This window comes from Palaemon carinicauda, chromosome 28 (assembly GCF_036898095.1).
Source record: "Palaemon carinicauda isolate YSFRI2023 chromosome 28, ASM3689809v2, whole genome shotgun sequence".
NCBI lineage: Eukaryota > Metazoa > Arthropoda > Malacostraca > Decapoda > Palaemonidae > Palaemon > Palaemon carinicauda.
This window is the reverse complement of record NC_090752.1, coordinates 53,751,254-53,771,485: the sequence shown is the minus strand read 5'-3', so window position 1 is coordinate 53,771,485 and position 20,232 is coordinate 53,751,254. Positions and strand designations below refer to the sequence as shown.

At 36.7% G+C, this 20,232-nt stretch overlaps 1 protein-coding gene across 2 annotated transcripts in view; it reads right to left on the bottom strand.

Annotated features, from left to right (window-relative positions):
- Positions 1-17,824: 17,824 nt before the first annotated feature.
- LOC137622041 (leucine-rich repeat neuronal protein 1-like) overlaps positions 17,825-20,232 on the bottom strand; it is a 26,098-nt gene continuing 23,690 nt past the window's right edge. Inside the window, exons 3-4 of one of the 2 annotated variants that reach the window (XM_068352521.1) lie at positions 18,701-20,232; positions 17,825-18,454 (exon numbers count right to left, since the gene is read on the bottom strand). The exon at positions 18,701-20,232 is cut by the window's right edge and continues 1,015 nt beyond it. In XM_068352521.1, coding sequence (XP_068208622.1) covers positions 18,931-20,232 — 1,302 coding nt within the window. In that variant the 3' untranslated portion in view covers positions 17,825-18,454; positions 18,701-18,930. The remainder of the gene's footprint in view (positions 18,455-18,700) is intronic. The other variant, XM_068352520.1, reaches the window with a different exon arrangement.

The following is a 20,232-nucleotide window of genomic DNA, read 5'->3' as shown; positions in this document are numbered from 1 at the left end:
TACCAGATTTGATAAAGATGAACGGTCTATTACAAAAGAGGAGCCTTTAAGTAGGCCTATTAGAATGTTTATCCCTCTGGGCATACATGCAGAAACTTAGGCGGGGCAAAAAGATAACCTGAATTGTTTTTTTCTCAACATTGATTTTATATATATATATATATATATATATATATATATATATATATATATATATGCGTAAAAATCACAGGAAAACGTGATGCTCAGATGCAGAAGAACCACAGGGAAAATGAAAATACGAAATATACGCTTGAGTCCTGACTAGTTTCGTGATACTTCTTCAGAGGACAGATTTATTGAGAGAGGTTTTTTACATTTTATAGGGAAAGCAAACGTACGAACATACATATAGAGATTTAGAGAACAATGACACTCCCTTACCAACACTTAATGTAGAATTGAATGTATTGTGAATAATTAACGTCGCTGTGAAATTAATATTTAGACCTAATCTACCATTCATTAAAGGAAACAATTATTTTATATAGTATGCATAAGTATATTGGCACTATATAGTGTTATGCTAGATATAAGTATTGATATATACATGATTATATGTTTATGATATTAATATTGTATATATATAAATGTATATGTGCATATGTATGTATGTGTATATGTATATATATGTATATGTATATGTGTATGTGTATATATATGTATATATGTATGTGTATATATATGTATATATGTATATATGTATGTGTATCTGTATGTATATATATATATATATATATATATATATATATATATATATTTGTATGTTTGTGTATGTTTTGCTTATGTATTTATATAGATAAGGCTACCGTGTTTTCATATAAATAAACTGTACTGAAAGTAAAAAAAGAAAAAACAAGAATATACCCGCCACTAGAAATGACCCTTTTTAGCAGGTGTCTAATGAGCTTGGGGACTCCTCCTACTCAACACCTGACTCAAGCCCAGGTAGCTGGTAAGGGAGTGTCATTGTTCTCTAAATCTCTATATGTATGTTCGTACGTTTGCTTTCCTTATAAAATGTAAAGAAACCTCTCTCAATAAATCAGTCCTCTGAAGAAGTATCACTAAACTAGTCAGGACTTAAGCGTATATTTCGTATTTTCATTTTCCCTGTGGTTCTTCTGCATATATATATATATATATATATATATATATATATATATATATATATATATATATATATATATATAGGTTATCTTGTTTCATCTTTATCCGTTGTCCTATTTCCGATTTACATCTGAACGATACTCGAACTCTATACTAAATTTTTTTCAATGACTCGCCTTTGCACTGACTCCCAGCGGAGCCCTTTTAGCTCAGAAAACTTTCCTACTAGCTGATTGGTTAGAATGAGCTTGTCCAAACAATCATATAGCAGGAAACTTTTTCCGAGCTAAAAGGGCATCCCTGCGAGTCTATGCAAATGCACCTCATTAAAAAAAAATTAGTATAGGTTTACACACACCTCCCCCCCGCGCCCCGAATAAAAATTACTCGGTGAAATTAACTTCTTTGTGTTATGTATCACTACAAAGTTTGCATTGTAACTCATCACCAGTTAAAAACTTGTTTTATAAGCGGAATATTTTTTTTCCCTTACAGATCATATTAGATAATTTTCAATGTTTGGCCAAGTTTTTATTTTCCTTAAGAGTATATTTACTTAGACCTACGGGTCTTCCCACGATTTTACTGTTGGCTTCATTAATTCCGATACACTAATTGGAAAGCTAAGGAGACGTCAGTGTACCGGAATTAATGAAGCCAACTGTACCTAGAAGTGACGAAAGGTTTTGGCTATGGGACGCAAGCCAACTGTACCTAGATTGTTATAGAAGCGACGGAACGTTTTGGCTATGGGGCTCTTTTTGTCCTTGTTATTGTTGTTGTTGTTGTTGTTGTTGTTGTTGTTGTTCTTATTCTTCTTCTTCGATAGAATTAATTATACAACAATCTGTACCTGGACTCTGATACAAAATCTATCTAAAATTGGCTTTCGTGACTTTTAATATGTGATTAAATTTTAAGAAATATAAAATTAGACTTCCGGGGAGAAGGGACATTAAAAAATAATTCTACCCTACGGAAGGCTTGATGTCACCTGGCGCTCATGTTAGGAATTATTATTTTAATTATTAATCCTTAATGTATGGACATTCTGTTCTCTGGTGAATTACTTTGCAATTGTATGCTATTTAAGGTTGATTATATATGATTATTTGATGATTTTTAATTATGATCCTTTTGATAATTGGAAAGCGGTAATATTTTGGTCCTTTGCTATGCGTCTACAGAATATCTTGAGGACACATTAATGGATTAATTATTCAGTATCACTGATTAGTTTGTTGTCCCCATCAACACTCATTTCAGGATTTAACGCTATCAGAATCATCTCCAACGTTACTCGGAATATTATTGCACTTTAAGACATCATATATTTTACCAGATATATTTTTTAATTTCAAGTATTGAATGGAGGGCAATATTTAATTTCAAAGGGATTTAATGAATCTTGATAAGCGTACGTGACCTGTCAAAAAATGACAGCTAGATATATAGATAGATATGCGTATACACGCGCACGCACACGCAGATTTAACCCTTCTCACCACCTTCCCCTTTTCCTAACTACTACCCCTCTCACCAAGGTATGACTACTCTCTGAGTATTCATACCACATATGATATATACATAGCCAAGCACTTGCTCATTATTATACAGTGGAGATTTGACGACACTGATATATTTCCATTTATAATTCGACCTAATTTTCAATGTCTGTCATATTGAAAGACCAACATTAGGATTTTTATCTGATTGTGATGCAACTGGTTAGATAAGTACTAAAGAGGTTCTTAAATATATTTCCACATACTTTTGACCTGTAATTATTTTTAAAAAGTAATAGTTGAAATGAAAGATCTAAAATAACTTTTGGTTGTTGTTCAATAGATCTCAAAACACGTGATAACTAGATGTTGAAACGACTGCTTTTAGAAATGAGTTTTTATATCGTCCGTCTTTTTTGATAACAGGCTCTTTTCTTACTAACTCCGAGATCTTATTAATAATTAGATTACCTCTAATACTTTTCATTATTATTTCAATTATCTCTATCTTTCATTATTATTTCAATTATCTCTTACTTGCCGTCATTATTTCAAATATCTCTATTACATTTCGTTATTATTTCAGTTATCTCTATTACGTTTCGTCATTATTTCGATTATCTCTATTACATTTCGTTATTATTTCCATTATCTCTATTACCTTTCATTATTATTTCGATTATCTCTATTACCTTTCATTATTATTTCAATTCTCTCTATTACATTTCGTTATTATTTCGATTCTCTCTATTACCTTTGGTTATATATATATATATATATATATATATATATATATATATGTGTGTGTGTGTGTGTGTGTGTGTATATATACCTATATATTTATATATGTATATATATTTGTATATATATGTGTGTGTACATATGTATATATATACATATATACATTGTATATATATATATATGTATGTATGTGTATATATATATATATATATATATATATATACATATATATATATTATATATATATATATATATATATGTGTATATATATATATATATATATATATATATATATATATATATTAAATACATATACACATACACCGAGTAGTCTGGCCTATTCTATACAGATTCTTCTTTGTCCTCATACATCTGACAACACTCAGATTACCAATATATTCATCTTCGCTCAAGGGGTAAACTACTGAAATGTAATTGTTCGGTGGCTACTTTCCTCTTGGTAAGAGTAGAAGAGGCACTTTAGCTATGGTCAGCAACTCTTCCAGGAGAAGGACACTCCGAAATCAAACCATTGTTCTCTAGTCTTGGGTAGTACCATAGCCTCTATACCCTGATCTTCCTCTATCTTGGGTTAGAGTTCTCTTGCTTGAGGGTACACTCAGGCACACTATTCTATCTTATTCTTCTTCCTCTTGTTTTGTTAAAGTTTATATATTTTATATGGGAAATGTTTATGTTAATGTTATTACTGTTCTTGAAATATTTTATTTTTCTTTCCTCACTAGGCTATTTTCCCTGTTGGAGCTCCTGGGCTTATAGCATCCTGTTTTTCCAATTAGGTTGTAGCTTAGCAAGTAATAATAATGATGATAATAATAATGATAATAATAATGATAGTACTGCATATAAAATTTATATTGGTTTTTGTAAAGTGACCCATGCTCATTCTAAAACAATTTCCTTTTTTATGACGCAAATCTCATCAAATTAGACTGTTCAATTTGAAAGAAATACTTTCTTATTTCCTTTCTTTTATCCCCTTGCAGTATCTTAATGGACTCTTAACGTTTATCTCACACAATATAATATTTCACATTTTCTGTAATCTTTCCTTACCTCATCCAAAGTAAATTATGACCCATTCGTAGTTTCCCAACTTATTTATGTATGTAATGACCGAGATCGAAAAGTGAATTACCAAAATCTCGATGTTTTGCTATTTTCTCACGTGTAATTCTTACGGAATTTCCTGGAATACAAAATAGGAAAAGAAGTAATTTTCCGGCCCCCTACGAAGTTTCAAACCCTTTTTAGATTTTGGAGTTGAAAAACTTCAAATATGTACGTTATTACTTTTTTTTTCCTTCATCACTTTTTTAATTAAATAAAAAAAAAAGAATTCTAAAATAATGCTGTTACGACAGAGGAGATTTTTATAGGAGGAGCAATGTAAAAACTGATTTACAGTATATATGAATTGAAAAGTTAGATTATCAGTCAAATGACATTACCTAACCTAATTTAGTTACACCTTCCTTGTTAACCAATGTTGTACAACTGTTTGAGTTTAACCCTTTCGCTGCGGATATTCAAATAGGATGTTGCACAGCTCTGTGCACATTTTCACTAAAAATTCAAAATGCTCAAAATTTAATGAAACTAACTTTTTTGTGTTCTATAACCTTTCTGTCTTTAGGATTTAACAATATTTTCACCTGAGTTTATCTCTTTTTGCCTTAAATTCTTCGATAAATAGGTAAAAATGAAGAAAAATCTCAGAAATTCCTTTCCAAAGATGATTTTATCAATTCCACTAATAATCCTTCACCCAATTTATCATTGACTCATACATTTATTCTCCACATTAGTAATGCTTTTTGTACACTTTTTGGGTATATATGTCTCAAAACATGGAATGATACAAAGAGGGGGCTTTTCAACAATTTGATCACAAAAATAAGTTGTTTGCTTTCCTATATATTCGCCTTTACCTTTCGTCAAGCAATTCTTTGGCAAGATAGAACATATAATACAATAGGGTTTGGGGTTTTTGTCAACATATTGAGCTGGAAAATGGCTTTCAGTTAGTTTAGATTCGTTTGCATTAGAAAATGCACCCTTTCCTTGAGTTTTGCTCCGCTTATACCCTTCTATCGTAGTGTTAATAATTTTTCCCTGAATTTTTTTTTTTTCATTCAACTTAGCAGTGGGATTCTGATATGTTTGAGTCTACTAATACGGCTTCAATGATAAAATGCCAAATTGGTTGGTACCATTTCTGACTCTTTCTTTTGTAAGCATATGTTGAGCATAGCTGATCAAAATTATCAACTTCCCTCATATACTTATTGTATTCCACATAAACACATGGCTTGTCTATTTCTCTCACTTTTTTTTATGAAGTTTCACTTTATATGTAACTACTGTTTCTTTTAAAAATACTTGGCGAGAAGTAGAGGCCATATCACACATATAAAAGAAAAGAAATAAAAATAATTCTTCAACCCAGAGTTAAAGGGAAAAATTAAAAGGACAAAGTCAGCTGACTAATGAAAGCAGAGCAATATCGAATGTTTTGGTAAAAGTATAATAATACCATAATTTACAATTATATATGAAATTTATGATACTGTGAAACAAGCATTTATAAACAAATTATATCTTTATTAACAACTTTTATCACTAAATTATGCTGTTATAAAATAAAGGGACCGATAGGCAACTAACAGACTGAACGTCAGCTGTTGAATGTAAACAAAGCTTCGGATCTAAAACACGAAACTTCTTTTCCTGTGAATGTGTTTGTTATTTGACTATTATTTATTTAATTGAGTTAATTTCTATGTTAATTTCTGAAAACACCATTATCTGTCACATTTTGAACATCCAATACTATGAAATACGTTTTTATTTGGCAACTGTTGAGCTCTAATGTAAACAAACTTTTACTTACGCTAAACGAACCTTGGAAAGCATGATATTACGATAACTCCATGAATAATATTGATTTATATCGAAAAAAACAGGCATATATATCATAATTTCATGTTGACACTACGTAAAAATAACAAAAAATTATCAAAATCATAGAGTAAATGGGAGAAGAAAGACGAGAGCTTCAGAGGGTGGGTAGTTCATAAAATCGGCAACAGATGGCAGCATGAAGAGGCCAGATAAATCGTCAACAAAAGGCGCTAAGCTTAAAATTTCTTAGGCGGTGTGGAGTAAAGTCGTTCTCCGCAGTGAAAGGTTATGAATCTGAGTAAACTAAAGTCGTTCTCCGCAGTGAAAGGGTTAAAGTTCATTGTTGCTTGTATATTGTATTTTCTCCTGATGTTATTCTGAAATGTCTTTTTTTTTTACTAGCTCTCCTTTTCGTCTTTCACTTGCCTTTAACTTCAGATATATGATTTTCCTCTTCTATTGATTTTTATTCGCTTTTATTTGCACATTCTTTACACTGCCTCAACCTTACTTATAAACTTTCAATATACAAAATAAAATACTCAGTACCCAAGTTAGTAACTTTGTTTCTGAATATAGAAAAAAAAGAATTCCAATTAATAATTAATTTCTCGTTTAATGGAAATTAAAAACCTTCTAGATCATTTATAATAGAAATAAAGAAAAATATTTAGTTACTTACTCTCACAATAGCCAACCAGATTTCTTCAAATTCATTCATCTTAACATTTCCCATCTCTTTGTGTCCCTGCTGTTGTTTCTTTTACTTGAAATCTGATAGTTTATATTAATTCCTTCATTCCTTTATACCAAAAGCTGTTGTATGACATTAATTGAAGCCGTGAAATAATGGATAGATTTAATACCTTGACTGTTTCTGGCTATGAGAACCAGAAATTTGAGTCGGCGAATTAAGGAATAGATTTAATACCTTGGATATGAGCAATACATTGTAATCTATTGTCGACAGATCTCCAAGAAAGAAACATACATTAAAGAAGTTCTGTAGCTTCAGAAATAATCCTTGTAGACACCTCAGGATTATGTATGCAATCGACAGATAGGTTTGTTTAAAGCAAATGGGTGATACAGACTAAGAAACAAACACAAAGGATCTCCAACACCTTTTAGAAAAAACATAACAGACACCTCACACGTCTCGAACTGTCGACCTAACCGCACCAGGACTCCTCGCTACTGGGAGAAAGGACGCTGGTGACTGGTACAATACGGGAACATCCGCTACCGGGGTCTACGCGATGTCAGGCAGGGCAGCTAATCGGGAATACGGTTTAACCCCAAAGCCAAAGTAAAGTCCTTCAAATAGAAGGCAACAGTGCTTAACCCATACATATGGGGAAAAACATTTTAATAGAAGAAGTAGCTGTAGAAATACAGCTTAGCATTGCATTTACTATTTCTTTCCCTTTCTCTCCTCTTTTTAATAGCTCTATAGTCCTTTTTATATGTCTCCTTAATTTATTGGCGTTGCTTTCCCTGTGTACGTAATATATCAGTAGCAATGTATTCTTTATGCATATTCCATTTCATAATTCGCAGGGTAAAGAATGAAATTTTTTTACCATTTGCTGCTGGAAGAATTTTATTCTGGCGAGGGGATGACGCTCTTCAAAGGTGGCATGCATGTCCAAATTCACTTATCTCCCTTAGAGAGAGAGAGAGAGAGAGAGAGAGAGAGAGAGAGAGAGAGAGAGAGAGAGAGAGGGGGGGGGTTTAAAGGAAGGGAATTCGCTTGACTTTCTTTTCCAGAAATTTTTATATTAATGGAGGAAGGCATTGAAGACCTTAACTATCCTTTTAGAGAATTTTTTTTCTCTATTTTACAATGAATTATTTTTAATAATTACAATAATAATAATAGTGATTTTAATTAATTCAATAATAATTATTTTAACAATTTCAATAATAATAAGTTTGAAAATTTTGTTACTCATAATTTTGATAATAATGTTTATTACTATTTTAATAATTTTAATAATGATTTTAATCATTTCAATAATAATAATTCTTTTAATAAGAATGATTTCAATCATTTCAATAATAATTTTGATAATAACCATAATCTTGATAATAATTATTATTTGAATAAAAGGTTTATACATTTCGTTCACTATTATAACTATTGCCACTAGAAATGTAAATATGAATATAAATCTTGCATTTTCCAGTGATAGAAAAAATTTATTTTTCTCTTCCCTCAAGTGATATTTCATCCGAATCAGCCTGGGATTAACGAAAGAATATCACCGAAAACAATTTAAAAATAAAGTCAGACTCTTGATAAACAAATTAAAAACTTCTCCACCCTTGTCGGCAACAGGTGTCAACAGGAATTGTTTCTGTAACACAATATACTCTCTCTCTCTCTCTCTCTCTCTCTCTCTCTCTCTCTCTCTCTCTCTCCCTCTCTCTCTCTCTCTCTCTCTCTCTCTCTCTCTCTCTCTCTCTCTCTCTCTCTCTCTCTCTCATCGTTTAAAACATTTTACCAATAATTATATATATACATATTTGTATGCAATTATATTTTATATATATATATATATATATATATATATATATATATATATATATATATATATACACGTGTGTGTTTGTGTGTGTAAGTCTCTCTTGATAGTTTGTACATGAAAGGTGTATTTTCATGCCGTTACTGTTCATAGAACATTTAATATTAATTGTTCAATAATTCTCTTATATGTATTTCCTCTCCTTACCGGACTATTTTTCCCTGATGGAGCTCTTGGGCTTATATCATCCTTCACTTCCAACTTGGGTTGTAGCTTAGTTAATAATAATAATAATAATTATAATAGTAATAATGATGATAATAATGATAATATATATATATATATATATATATATATATATCTTTATCTGAACTGGTATACCTTGACGTGGTGAAAGGGTTTGTGGATAGCCATGATCGGCAAAGGTGTACTAGTCATGGCCTCCCATACTAGGTTGGCTTGCCGTGAGCGATCAGACTAAAGTCTTCCACCATCACCAATCAACAGTGGCCAGCATTCTGATGAAAATGGCCAAACCCCACACATGGCCCCAGCTACTTTTGTTGTTAATGTTGTTTATATATATATATATATATATATATATATATATGTGTGTGTGTGTGTGTGTGTGTATGTGTGTGTGTGTGTGTAAAACACATATATTATATATGGCTATGAACCAGATTTTAAATAGTAAAAAAACTATAACAATAAAGTAAATAATGCAATTCTATAGATGAAAGATTTCAGAAATCCGAAATTAAAGATTTTCAATCCAGATTGATGAAAGCATGAAGAAATAGTAATGATATTGTATAATGAAAAGTAATAAGAAATCAAAAGAAGCATGTCCAATTAATCGCAATAGAATTATTTCCATCCCATTTTGAACAAGGAAGGAAAACTCTTCAAAGGCCATGAAAAATTTCCACAGCCTCCAATCTTTTGTTTTTTTTCCCACGACAGATTCAAAGCGTGGTGCCATTTCCCCCTAATTAATAATTCAAACAGCTTCGAACGAAATGAAAATGCAAACAGGCTAGAAATAGCCTCGGGGACAACTCTCCTGGACAATAATTGCAAATGACATTGTGATTGGCCGAATCCGGATGAGTAATTTGCATACTTGGATATCCCGGGAGCATCATTTGCTCTATCACTATTCTTTTAAGTGCTTGATTAACGACCTGTCTAAACTCCCTAATTATATATATCATCATCATCATCATCGTTAGCTTTTACTAGTTCATCGCAGAACACAGGCTCGGACATTGTCTATCCACTCCCGTCTGTTTATGACCTTTCTATGACAGGCTTTTACCCGCAATTTTCTTAGCTCGTCAATCTCTTGTCTATTCTTCCTTCCCCTGTTCCTTTTGCACTTTCTAGGGACCCCTTCTGTTATTGTTAATGACCATCTATTATCTGTTATTCTCATTATATGACCTGCTCATGTCTATTTTCTTTTCTTACATTTTGTTAGAATATCCTCTGCTTTAGTTAGTTCTCGTATTCATATTGCTCTTTTTCTATCTCTTAGTGTTATTCCCATTATTATTCTTTCCATTGTTCTTTGAGTGGCAACTAGCATATGTTCTAAGGCTTTAGTAAGGCTCCAAGTTTCCTATGGTTAAGTTAAAGCTGGCAGGACCATCTCATAAAATGCTTTTCATTTTAGAGAAAGTGGCATTTTACATTTCATAATCTCATTTTGTTTACCAAGAGCTCTCCATCCCATACTTATCCCTCCTTTAAAATTGGTCTCATGTCCTGGGAAAACACTTAATGTCTGTCCTAAGTACGTATATTTATTAACAATCTCTAGAAATTCCTCTGAAACCCTCATTTGTTGTATCTTATTTTCATTGAACATGCTTAGTTTTACTCATATTCATTTTAGTCCTACATTGCTGCTATCTCTATTCAAAAGATGATAGATGATTTGTATGTATATTTATATATATATATATATATATATATATATATATATATATATATATATATGTTTATATTATATTATATTATATTATATATATATATGTATATATATATATATATATATATATATATATATATATATATATATATATATATATAATATGTGTGTGTGAATGAATGAATGCATCTCTCTCTCTCTCTCTCTCTCTCTCTCTCTCTCTCTCTCTCTCTCTCTCTCTCTCTCTCTCTCTCTCTCTATTCTGTTCTGTACCATTCCAGACCAGACCACCAATTTTATTATATTTCAAAGGAAATTTTAATTGTATCCCTGATGTTTCAAGGTAACCTACGTATTAAGATAAATGTTCAGTCTCTATTTTCTGAGAAATATTTTTCATGAATACTCCAAAGGCCGCACTTTAAGAGAGATAAGGATTAAGACATTCAGGGCTGTGCAAATGAGTGACCATTGTGACGGGCCGAGAGAGGGTTGTGAACTCAAAGGCAGGATGCAATCAACTGAGTTGTTTATTAAGGAACACTCTCCTTTATATACAAAACCTCAAGGCAACAGGACATAACCTGTTCGAGAGACAGACAATGTTACAGAGCAAAACCAGAGACATGATCATTCAGGTTCTTTTTAGTGCGAGGGAAGAGCGCAGATACAAGCATAATATATACAAATTAATTATGTACAATTGTGTGACACACGGTTGGTACATGGCTCCCCTCCCCCTAAAAATGACATACTGTACATGTTAAATAGGGCGCCCTGATCTAGAGAGGCGAACTGTAGGCGGGTCATCTGGCAGAAGATAAGCAGGTTTTAGACGATCAATGGAGACCCGGTCTTCTTTGCCCCGAATGTTTAGGAGGAATGCTTTCGGACTGCGTCGGATCACAAGGAAAGGGCCCGTGTAAAGGGGCGTTAGTGGTGGCTTGCTGGTGTCGTTGCGCAGGAAGACGTGCGTTGCAGAGTGCAAGTCCGTTGGTATGTGATGCTTTGCTGGGGGCTTGTAAGTCTGGCGGCATGGAATAAATTTTCCCACGACGTGACGTATGCGCTGGAGATCGTCGTTGGAGGTTGTAGAAGGAAAAAATTCGGCAGGGACGACCAACGGGTCGCCATACACCATTTCAGCTGCCGAGACGTCGAGGCGTCTTTAGGAGTGGTCCTTAGTCCCAGGAGGACCCAGGGAAGCTGAGTAAACCAGTTGGAATCCTTGCAGCGGGACATCAAAGCTGCTTTGAGGGTGCGATGAAAACGTTCAACCATTCCATTGGCAGCGGGGTTGTAGGCCGTTGTCTGATGTAGGGTGATGCCCAGGAGATTCGCTAATGACGTCCACAATTGAGAGGTGAAAGTGGTTCCCCTGTCAGAAGTAATATGCTCAGGGATACCGAATCTTGAAATCCATCCAGAGAGTAAGGCAGATGTACATGAGGCGGACGTTGCAGTTTCCATGGGAATGGCTTCAGGCCAACGAGTGGAGCGGTCGTTGACTGTAAACAGGTAACGATGTCCTTGTGATGTGGGTAGGGAGCCTACAACGTCGACGTGAATGTGTGCGAAACGACGCTGAGGTTAAGGAAAGGTGCCTACTCCTGAATCCGTGTGTCGATGTACTTTGGAAGTTTGGCAAGAAGTACAGGCGCGGACCCAATCCTTAGCATCCTTAGAAATGCCGTGCCAAATGAACTTTGCCTTCAGCAGCTGTGCAGTAGAACGGCACGAGGGATGTGAAAGGCCGTGAATGAAATCAAACACCTGTCGGCGCATGGGAGCAGGAATCCAAGGTCGCGGTCTACCAGTACTGACGTCACAGAGGAGGGTGGTGTTGGAGTCTTCGAGGGGAGAGTCTTCCCAACGGAGGGACGTGCAGGATGTCCTACAAGCTTGATACTCTGGATCCTGTCGTTGGGCTTCAGCCAGGGCGTTGTAATCCAATCCCAGTTGAATGGCAGCCAACGTGTTTCTTGACAGGCCATCGGCAACGGGATTCATTTTCCCAGGGACGTATTGGAGGGTGCAATTGTATTCAGCCACGGCGGAGAGATGTCGGCGTTGACGGGCGGACCAGGCGTCAGACTGTCGAGTGAAGACGTGCACCAGAGGCATTTGGTCTGTGCGAATGACGAAGGGCGTACCTTCTAAGAAATGGCGAAAGTGAAGGACAGCCAAGTGCACCGCCAGCAATTCTCGATCGAAGGTAGAATAACCCGATTCTGCCTTGGACAGTTTTCTGCTGAAGAAGGCCAATGGGCGGGGCGACCCTTTGACCACCTGCTCGAGTACTGCACCAATAGTGACGTCGCTAGCATCGGTGGAGAGAAGGAGAGGGGCGTGTGGGATAGGAAAAGTGAGACCCGCAGCAGTTGATAGGGCCTTTTTTGCATTGCAGAAGGCTGCTTCTTGAAGGGGACCCCACTTCAGGTCCTTTGGCTTGCCCTTGAGGGAGGCGTAGAGGGGAGCAAGAGTGGCGGCAATGGCTGGCAGAAAACGGTGATAATAGTTGATCATGCCCAAGAATTCCTGCAGAGCTTTGACGGTCGAGGGCACGGGGAAGTTCTGAACGGCTGCTACCTTCTCAGGGAGGGGATGGACTCCTTCAGGAGTGATACGGTGCCCTAAGAACGACACTTCGTTGGCGCCAAAGGTACACTTGTCGTACCGGACTACAAGGCCGTTTTGTTGCAGGCGGTCGAGCATGATGCGCAGGTGACGGAGGTGTTCCTCTTTTGAGGAGGAGAACACAAGTATGTCGTCCACATAACATACACAGAAAGGGAGGTCCCCTAAGATGCCATCCATGAGACGTTGAAACGTGGCCCCAGCATTACGAAGGCCAACACAGGAGTAATTGAAGGTGTATGTACCAAACGGAGTGGTGATGGCAGTCTTGGGGATGTCTTCTGGGTTCATAGGCACCTGATAATACCCCTTCAGGAGGTCGAGCATAGAGAAAACCTTCGCTTTGTGCAGGTAGGAGGTCACGTCGGCAATGTTTGGGAGGGGGTAGTGATCCGGTTCTGTTTGCATGTTTAGGCGCCTGTAATCCCCGCACGGATGGAGGCAGCCGTCTTTCTTCAGAACGATGTGTAAGGGTGACGACCATGGGCTGGAGGCCTTTTGGCAAAGGCCCATTTCCTCCATTTCGGTGAACGTCTGTTTGGCGGCTGCCAATCGTTCCGGTGCCAGACGTTTGAATTTTGCGAAGACTGGGGGTCCCGTCGTCTTGAGATGATGATAAATACCGTGCTTGGCAGGAACCGTGGGCGTTTGGCGAAGTTCTGGACGGAAAACTTTCGGGTACGACGTGAGGAGGTGGGCGTAGGCATCCGTGGGTGCGCTGATGTGGAGCGCGAGGTTAGAGGGGGCGGGTTGAAGAGGTGTCGACAAGTACGAGTCTGCGTTGACCAATCGTCTGTGGGCGACATCGACCAGAAGGTGGAAATGAGAGAGGAAATCCGCACCGAGGATTGGCATTGTGACGTCAGCAACGAGAAACTTCCAATTGAATTTACTGTTTCCGAATGATAATGTGAGGTTCTCGTAACCGTAGGTGGGTATTGCAGATCCGTTGGCAGCTACCAAGCGGACGTCGGCAGATGTAGACAGACTACGTCGTGCCTTGAAGAGTTTCCTTGGCAAAAGAGAACGACAAGCACCCGTGTCTACCAAAAATCGCACGCCCGTTCCTGCATCCTGTAAAAAGAAAAGATTAGAAACACGGGAGGCCACCGCCACAAAGGATGGCCTACTTACACGTTTTTTGGCCACTGACAATCCTTGGCACATTTCTTTGCGGTTGCCCCGAATCTGAAGTGGTAGTAGCAAAACTGCGGCGGATGGGAGGTAGCAAGTGGCTGTAGAAGTCGTTCGTTGGGGCGCGAGCGATTGGTGGGTGGTGGGCGGCTTTGTCGCCGCTTCGGCACGTCACTGTGTAAGCGTGTATGTCTTACGGCATTCATGTCAGCTTCGGTTGACGTTGAATAGGCATCCTCGTCGTCAGGGGTGGAGGCGTTGATGGAGGTCTTGAAGTGGCTCTCCATAAGGGCATCGGCTTTGGTCATCAAGTCCTTTATGGGTAAACTATCGACATCGGGTATGGCAGCGCGTACAGGTTCGGGTAAACGGCGTATCCAAAGGGCACGAAGTAGGTTTACCTCACGAGGAGAGCCGTCTGCGGCAGGTTGAAGGCGAGCGATACTGGTCATTTCCCTGAGGGCAAGCGAAGCCCTTTGGTCCCCCAACGGTTGTTGCGAGAGCTGAAAAAGCTTTGCTATACGGGCGGCTGGAGACGGCGAGTACTGCTGCAGAAGGTATGTTTTGAGGGCGTCATACGCTATTGGGGTGTCTCCTTGTTCACAAAGCCAGTCGGATATTTCTGGGAAGGTGTCCTCGGGTATCGCCGCGAGAACATAATCTGCTTTGGTGGTTGAGCGAGTCACGCCCCTGATACGAAACTGGACTTCTGCGCGCTGAAACCAAGCAAACGCCTCTCCGCTGGCAAACGATGAAAGTTTGAATGGAGCGGCCGCAGCACCAACTGCTGTAGAGTCCACCATAGTACCAACGATGAAGGGGCGAGGGAGTGGGGGTGGAAGGCGGTGGGAGCGTGTCGACTTCCGGGGTCACCAATGTGACAGGCCGAGAGAGGGTTGTGAACTCAAAGGCAGGATGCAATCAACTGAGTTGTTTATTAAGGAACACACTCCTTTATATACAAAACCTCAAGGCAACAGGACATAACCTGTTCGAGAGACAGATAATGTTACAGAGCAAAACCGTAGACATGATCATTCAGGTTCTTTTTAGTGCGAGGGAAGAGCGCAGATACAAGCATAATATATACAAAATAATTATGTACAATTGTGTGACACACGGTTGGTACACCATATAACAATGGAATAACCCTTCCCATTCCTTCTCCCTTTCCTAACTACAACCTGTTGGTTCGGCAATTCGTGGGAAAGTGTCGTTTCCGATTGTACCTCTGGGCACCCCCTCACACCAGGGTATGACTTCTCCCCCATTGAGCATGACAAGATATATATATATATATATATATATATATGCACGTGTGTGTATATATATATATATATATATATATATATATATATATACACACATCTAGACACTTGTTCTTTATTTTGTATTATATTCGTTACACATTTTCCTTTCTTCATACACCTGATAACACTAAAATGACAGAAAATTTCTTTTTAACTCAATGGGTTAACTGTAATTGTTCAGTGTCTACTTTCGTCTAGCCAAGGGTAGAAGAAACGCTTTAGTGATTCAAATAATTGTTCTCTAGTCTTAGGTAGTGCCATTGCCTCTGTACCATGGTCTTCCACTGTCTTGTGTTCGAGTTCTCTTGCTTGAGGATAGACCAAGGCACACTATTCTATCCTTTAATTATTTCCTTTCTTCCCTTGGCTATTTTCGCTGTTGGAGCCCTTGGGCATATAGGATCCGGCTTTTCCAACTAGGAGTGTAGCTTACCTAGTAATAATAATTATGTTAATAATGATAACGAAGTACTTACCGTCGTTTTTAAAACTGTAACAATTATTTCACTCGATGAGAGATTACGGTTTAAGAATAAACGCACCTGTGTTACATTGAAGTTTTATTTTATAAAAAAGAAACACCGTATATTGGCAATATGAGGTACATATCATTATTATTTGACTCTGCCTGTGATACAGCAGTACATGTATAGTTACATTAAGATGATGAAGCTGGACGACTTAACACATACTCAGTCATGAGAAACTCAGTATCATATAATATGACTGTTTGTGTTTAGAAACTGTTCAAAAACGTCTTTGGTGATATAAACGTTTTTTAGAAAATCTTAACATTATTTGGATATGTTGACTTTCAAGTTATTTCAGCTGGGTTATTTGACTTGTATAAGTTTTCATTGAATATTAGATATAATTGAAGAAATCAAAGTCAAATGCTTGCTTAAGATGTTTCACAAATAAAGATTATGTCATAACATGTTTTAACGGAAATTCCACTTGTAAAAGCCCTTTGGTAAACAGCTGTTTGTGTTGATAAAGGATCAAATAAATTTTGATGGCTTTGCATTCTAAAACATGTGTGTCTTCATAACACCTGAACAAAATAAAAATCATCCCAGAAATACATTGTTTGCTTAACAAAATAATGAAATTTTTAAACAGATTTTATTGTGGATTTTGGAATAAGTTAGACCGTTGTTAATTCCTATCATATCCTATTCAAAGGAAATAACAGTTTTCTGTTTTTGTGAAAGAAAATAAAAATACCGAAAGGTGGAACGGTAATGTCTCAGTGTGTTGACTTTTTTATAATTTCAAAATTGTGTTTCATTCCAAATAAAAGATTTTCAGAGAAGCAACTATGCAAAAATGTTATTTTAACAATTCCTTCCTCTCTCTCCCTCTCTTTCTCTCTTGTGTCCTTTTTTTTTTATCTACCATCTCTTGAATTTTGTTTCTTTGATCTCTTATCATTTACTTCTCTCCTTATTTTAGTAAAATCTGAAATTGTGAATCTTTTCTTTTAATTTGTTTAAACGGGATTGTCGGTTTTGATCATTCCACAACACATTTTCTCATTGACATTCTTACGAATTCTATGTCATATGACCTGATTATTTTGAATCGTGTTTTCGTAGTCACAAATGGATCACAAGTCTCTTGCCGTAATTCAAGTATAATCAAGCAAAAAGTAAAAATTATTACCAGTATCTTTAAAAAGAATACAAATATTAACTTAAACAGTAATCATCCCATTAATAAATGTTAACAGGTAATAATTATTCCCAGCAATGATAAAGGAATAATTTCATATCCCATACCAAATTCGTATAAATTTTCTGAAATCATTAACTTCCTCATATTTCCATAAATTCCTGAATTTTCTGTTCTTTTATGAGCGTGATATATATATATATATATATATATATATATATATATATATATATATATATATATATATATATATATATATATATATATATATATATATATATCAATTTAAAAACAATTGCTCACAAAATTTATGCAACCAGCTACCGTAATGGCAAATAGAAAATGCACGCAGGGTATCATCAGCAAACCAGATTTTATATTGTAGCATTATGCCTCCGTGTTGAATTTACAATCTTCTCGAACTACAGCTTATCACGAAATCACAGTTGATAAAATATATTTTACATTCACCATTAAAAGCTAAATTGTGTTTTCGGTATCGCTCTTGTAAAGAGCAAAAAAGGTTGTAGCACATCAAGTCTTCCATAAGGTTATGACTGATATAAAAAAGGGTAATTTAGGGCTACTTGCTGGTAAGCCACTGACAGACATGTAGGACAGTCTTTGAAAATTGTCTGTAGCACATCGTCTTCCATAAGGTTATTACCGATATAAAAAAGGTAATCCAGGGCCACTTGCTGGTAAGCCTCTTACAGATATGTAGGATAGTCTTTGAAATTGCCTCTAGTGAAGCCACACACGTAGATACCCAGCTGTATAATAAAAGTAATAGGCGTTAACATTTATCCAGATGAGAGCTGGGTCTCCTGGATAATGGGCATGGTCTCCACGTCGGCTGTGTAAGGCAACACTTCACTTGGGGACTCAATGGCTTGGTCCAGCAGCTTAGCAGTTCCAGATCTAGGGCTCTCCAACCTGTGTAGAAATATGCCTAGAATTATTCTGAGTGGTGAAGAAAGGCTGATTACATTAAATTCAAAATGGTTCAGTTTAGATGTGAAGCATCCCAAACTTTTATAGATGTATTTCATGTGGATTTTTTTTTTACAGAATTTATTCGATTCAGCATTATAAAAAAAATTGATTAAAAAGAATAAAAATTGTTACTTTGAATCAAACACAAATATTTAAAAATAAAACCTTCCCAAGATGAGATCTTACACAGAAATGGTGCTTCTATACCTTGAAGAGGACACATATGAAGAGTCTTCATAGCTGCTCTGACGTCGATGCAAGATAGGTGTTGTTCTTGGACTACTGTATGCTGAGGCGTTACTATGACGTGGACGTAGGGGTGGTGTTCGAGGCCCAGGAGAGGACGGGTTGGGTGAGCAACAAGGCGGACGACGAAGGATTGAGGGAGCGCTTAGTCCTTCGCCCCCTCTGGACTGTCATGATCCCATCAGAAGTGGTCTATACAAATTGTCAAGAGGAATGATAGATCCATCCGTGCTCTTGTCGGGTGTTTCGTACATCCGGTGGCGATATTTTCTCGATAATACTGACACTAGACATACCACTACTGTCATTACCAGTATTATACCAACTACTGCAGCCACTGCGACATTTGAAGTCCTAGAAATCCCTTGTAACATGAATTCAATATCTTGAGTGTTTGTGAAGCAACAGGAAATCAAAAGCCAGTAGCCGCTGTTATCCTCATAGCCCAGGCAGAACTTATAGTGCGTTTCAGGCTGTAGGCGGCTAATTGTAAATCTCTTCCTGAGAGAACTCGCTGTTCTGGTGTCCAGTTTTTCAATTTCTGTACCATTGTCATCAACTTCTGTAACTGTGATCTTGTACGTTGGAAAAGCTCGGCGTTCTGTTCCATTCCAAACTAAAGTAACAAATGTAGATGAAACACGTATTGGAAACAGATGTATATCAATTCCTGTCACATTGAGGGCAATGGAAAAGTTGGTTTTGCCAACTGAATTAAAGGCAAAGCAGGTGTACTTTCCACCATCTGTGGGTTGTAAATGGTAGTATATCAGAGTCCCTGGTGAAAAGAATCTCCGCCGTACTTCATTTAGAGTTGAATTGACATATGTTCCATCTGGCAACTTCCAATACAAGTTGGGAATAGGATATCCGAGAGCTCTACATTCGAGAATCTTCTTTTCTCCCACTTTTCCCATGACAGTTTCCGTCCTTGTTAAGTTGAGTATGTTGGGAATGCACACCTTTGGAATCTTCATGATATCTAGATCCTTAAGTAGTTTATGTGCTAGATTAGCTGGAGTTTGACATACCATGTGTTCAGGTTCTACAATTGTTAGATTAGCTTCATCTTTGTCCGAAATCAGATTATGTAACCATCTGATATTACAGTCACATCGAAAAGGGTTGTCATATAAGGACATCTGTGTACCCTCTGGTAGAAATCGAAGCATTTCCTTTTGCAAACCTTGTATGTTATTATTGTGAAGTTGTAATTCTAAAAGAGAGTCGACGTCTTTAAAGGCTCGAGGATCAATGTAAGTGAGTTTCTTATTGTCTGTTATTTGAATGAAAGTAATGTTATCTAGACTGTAGAAGGCTTTGGCATCAATAATGATTAGTTCTGGCATCTGACTTAAACTGATTCTGGTAACGCTGAGGTGCGAAAAGTCCAAGGGTTTCAGTTTTGTAAGGGGATTTTGGTCCAGTGTTAAAGTTTCCAGCAATGGTAAGCTCTGGAAAGCAGTTGTTGG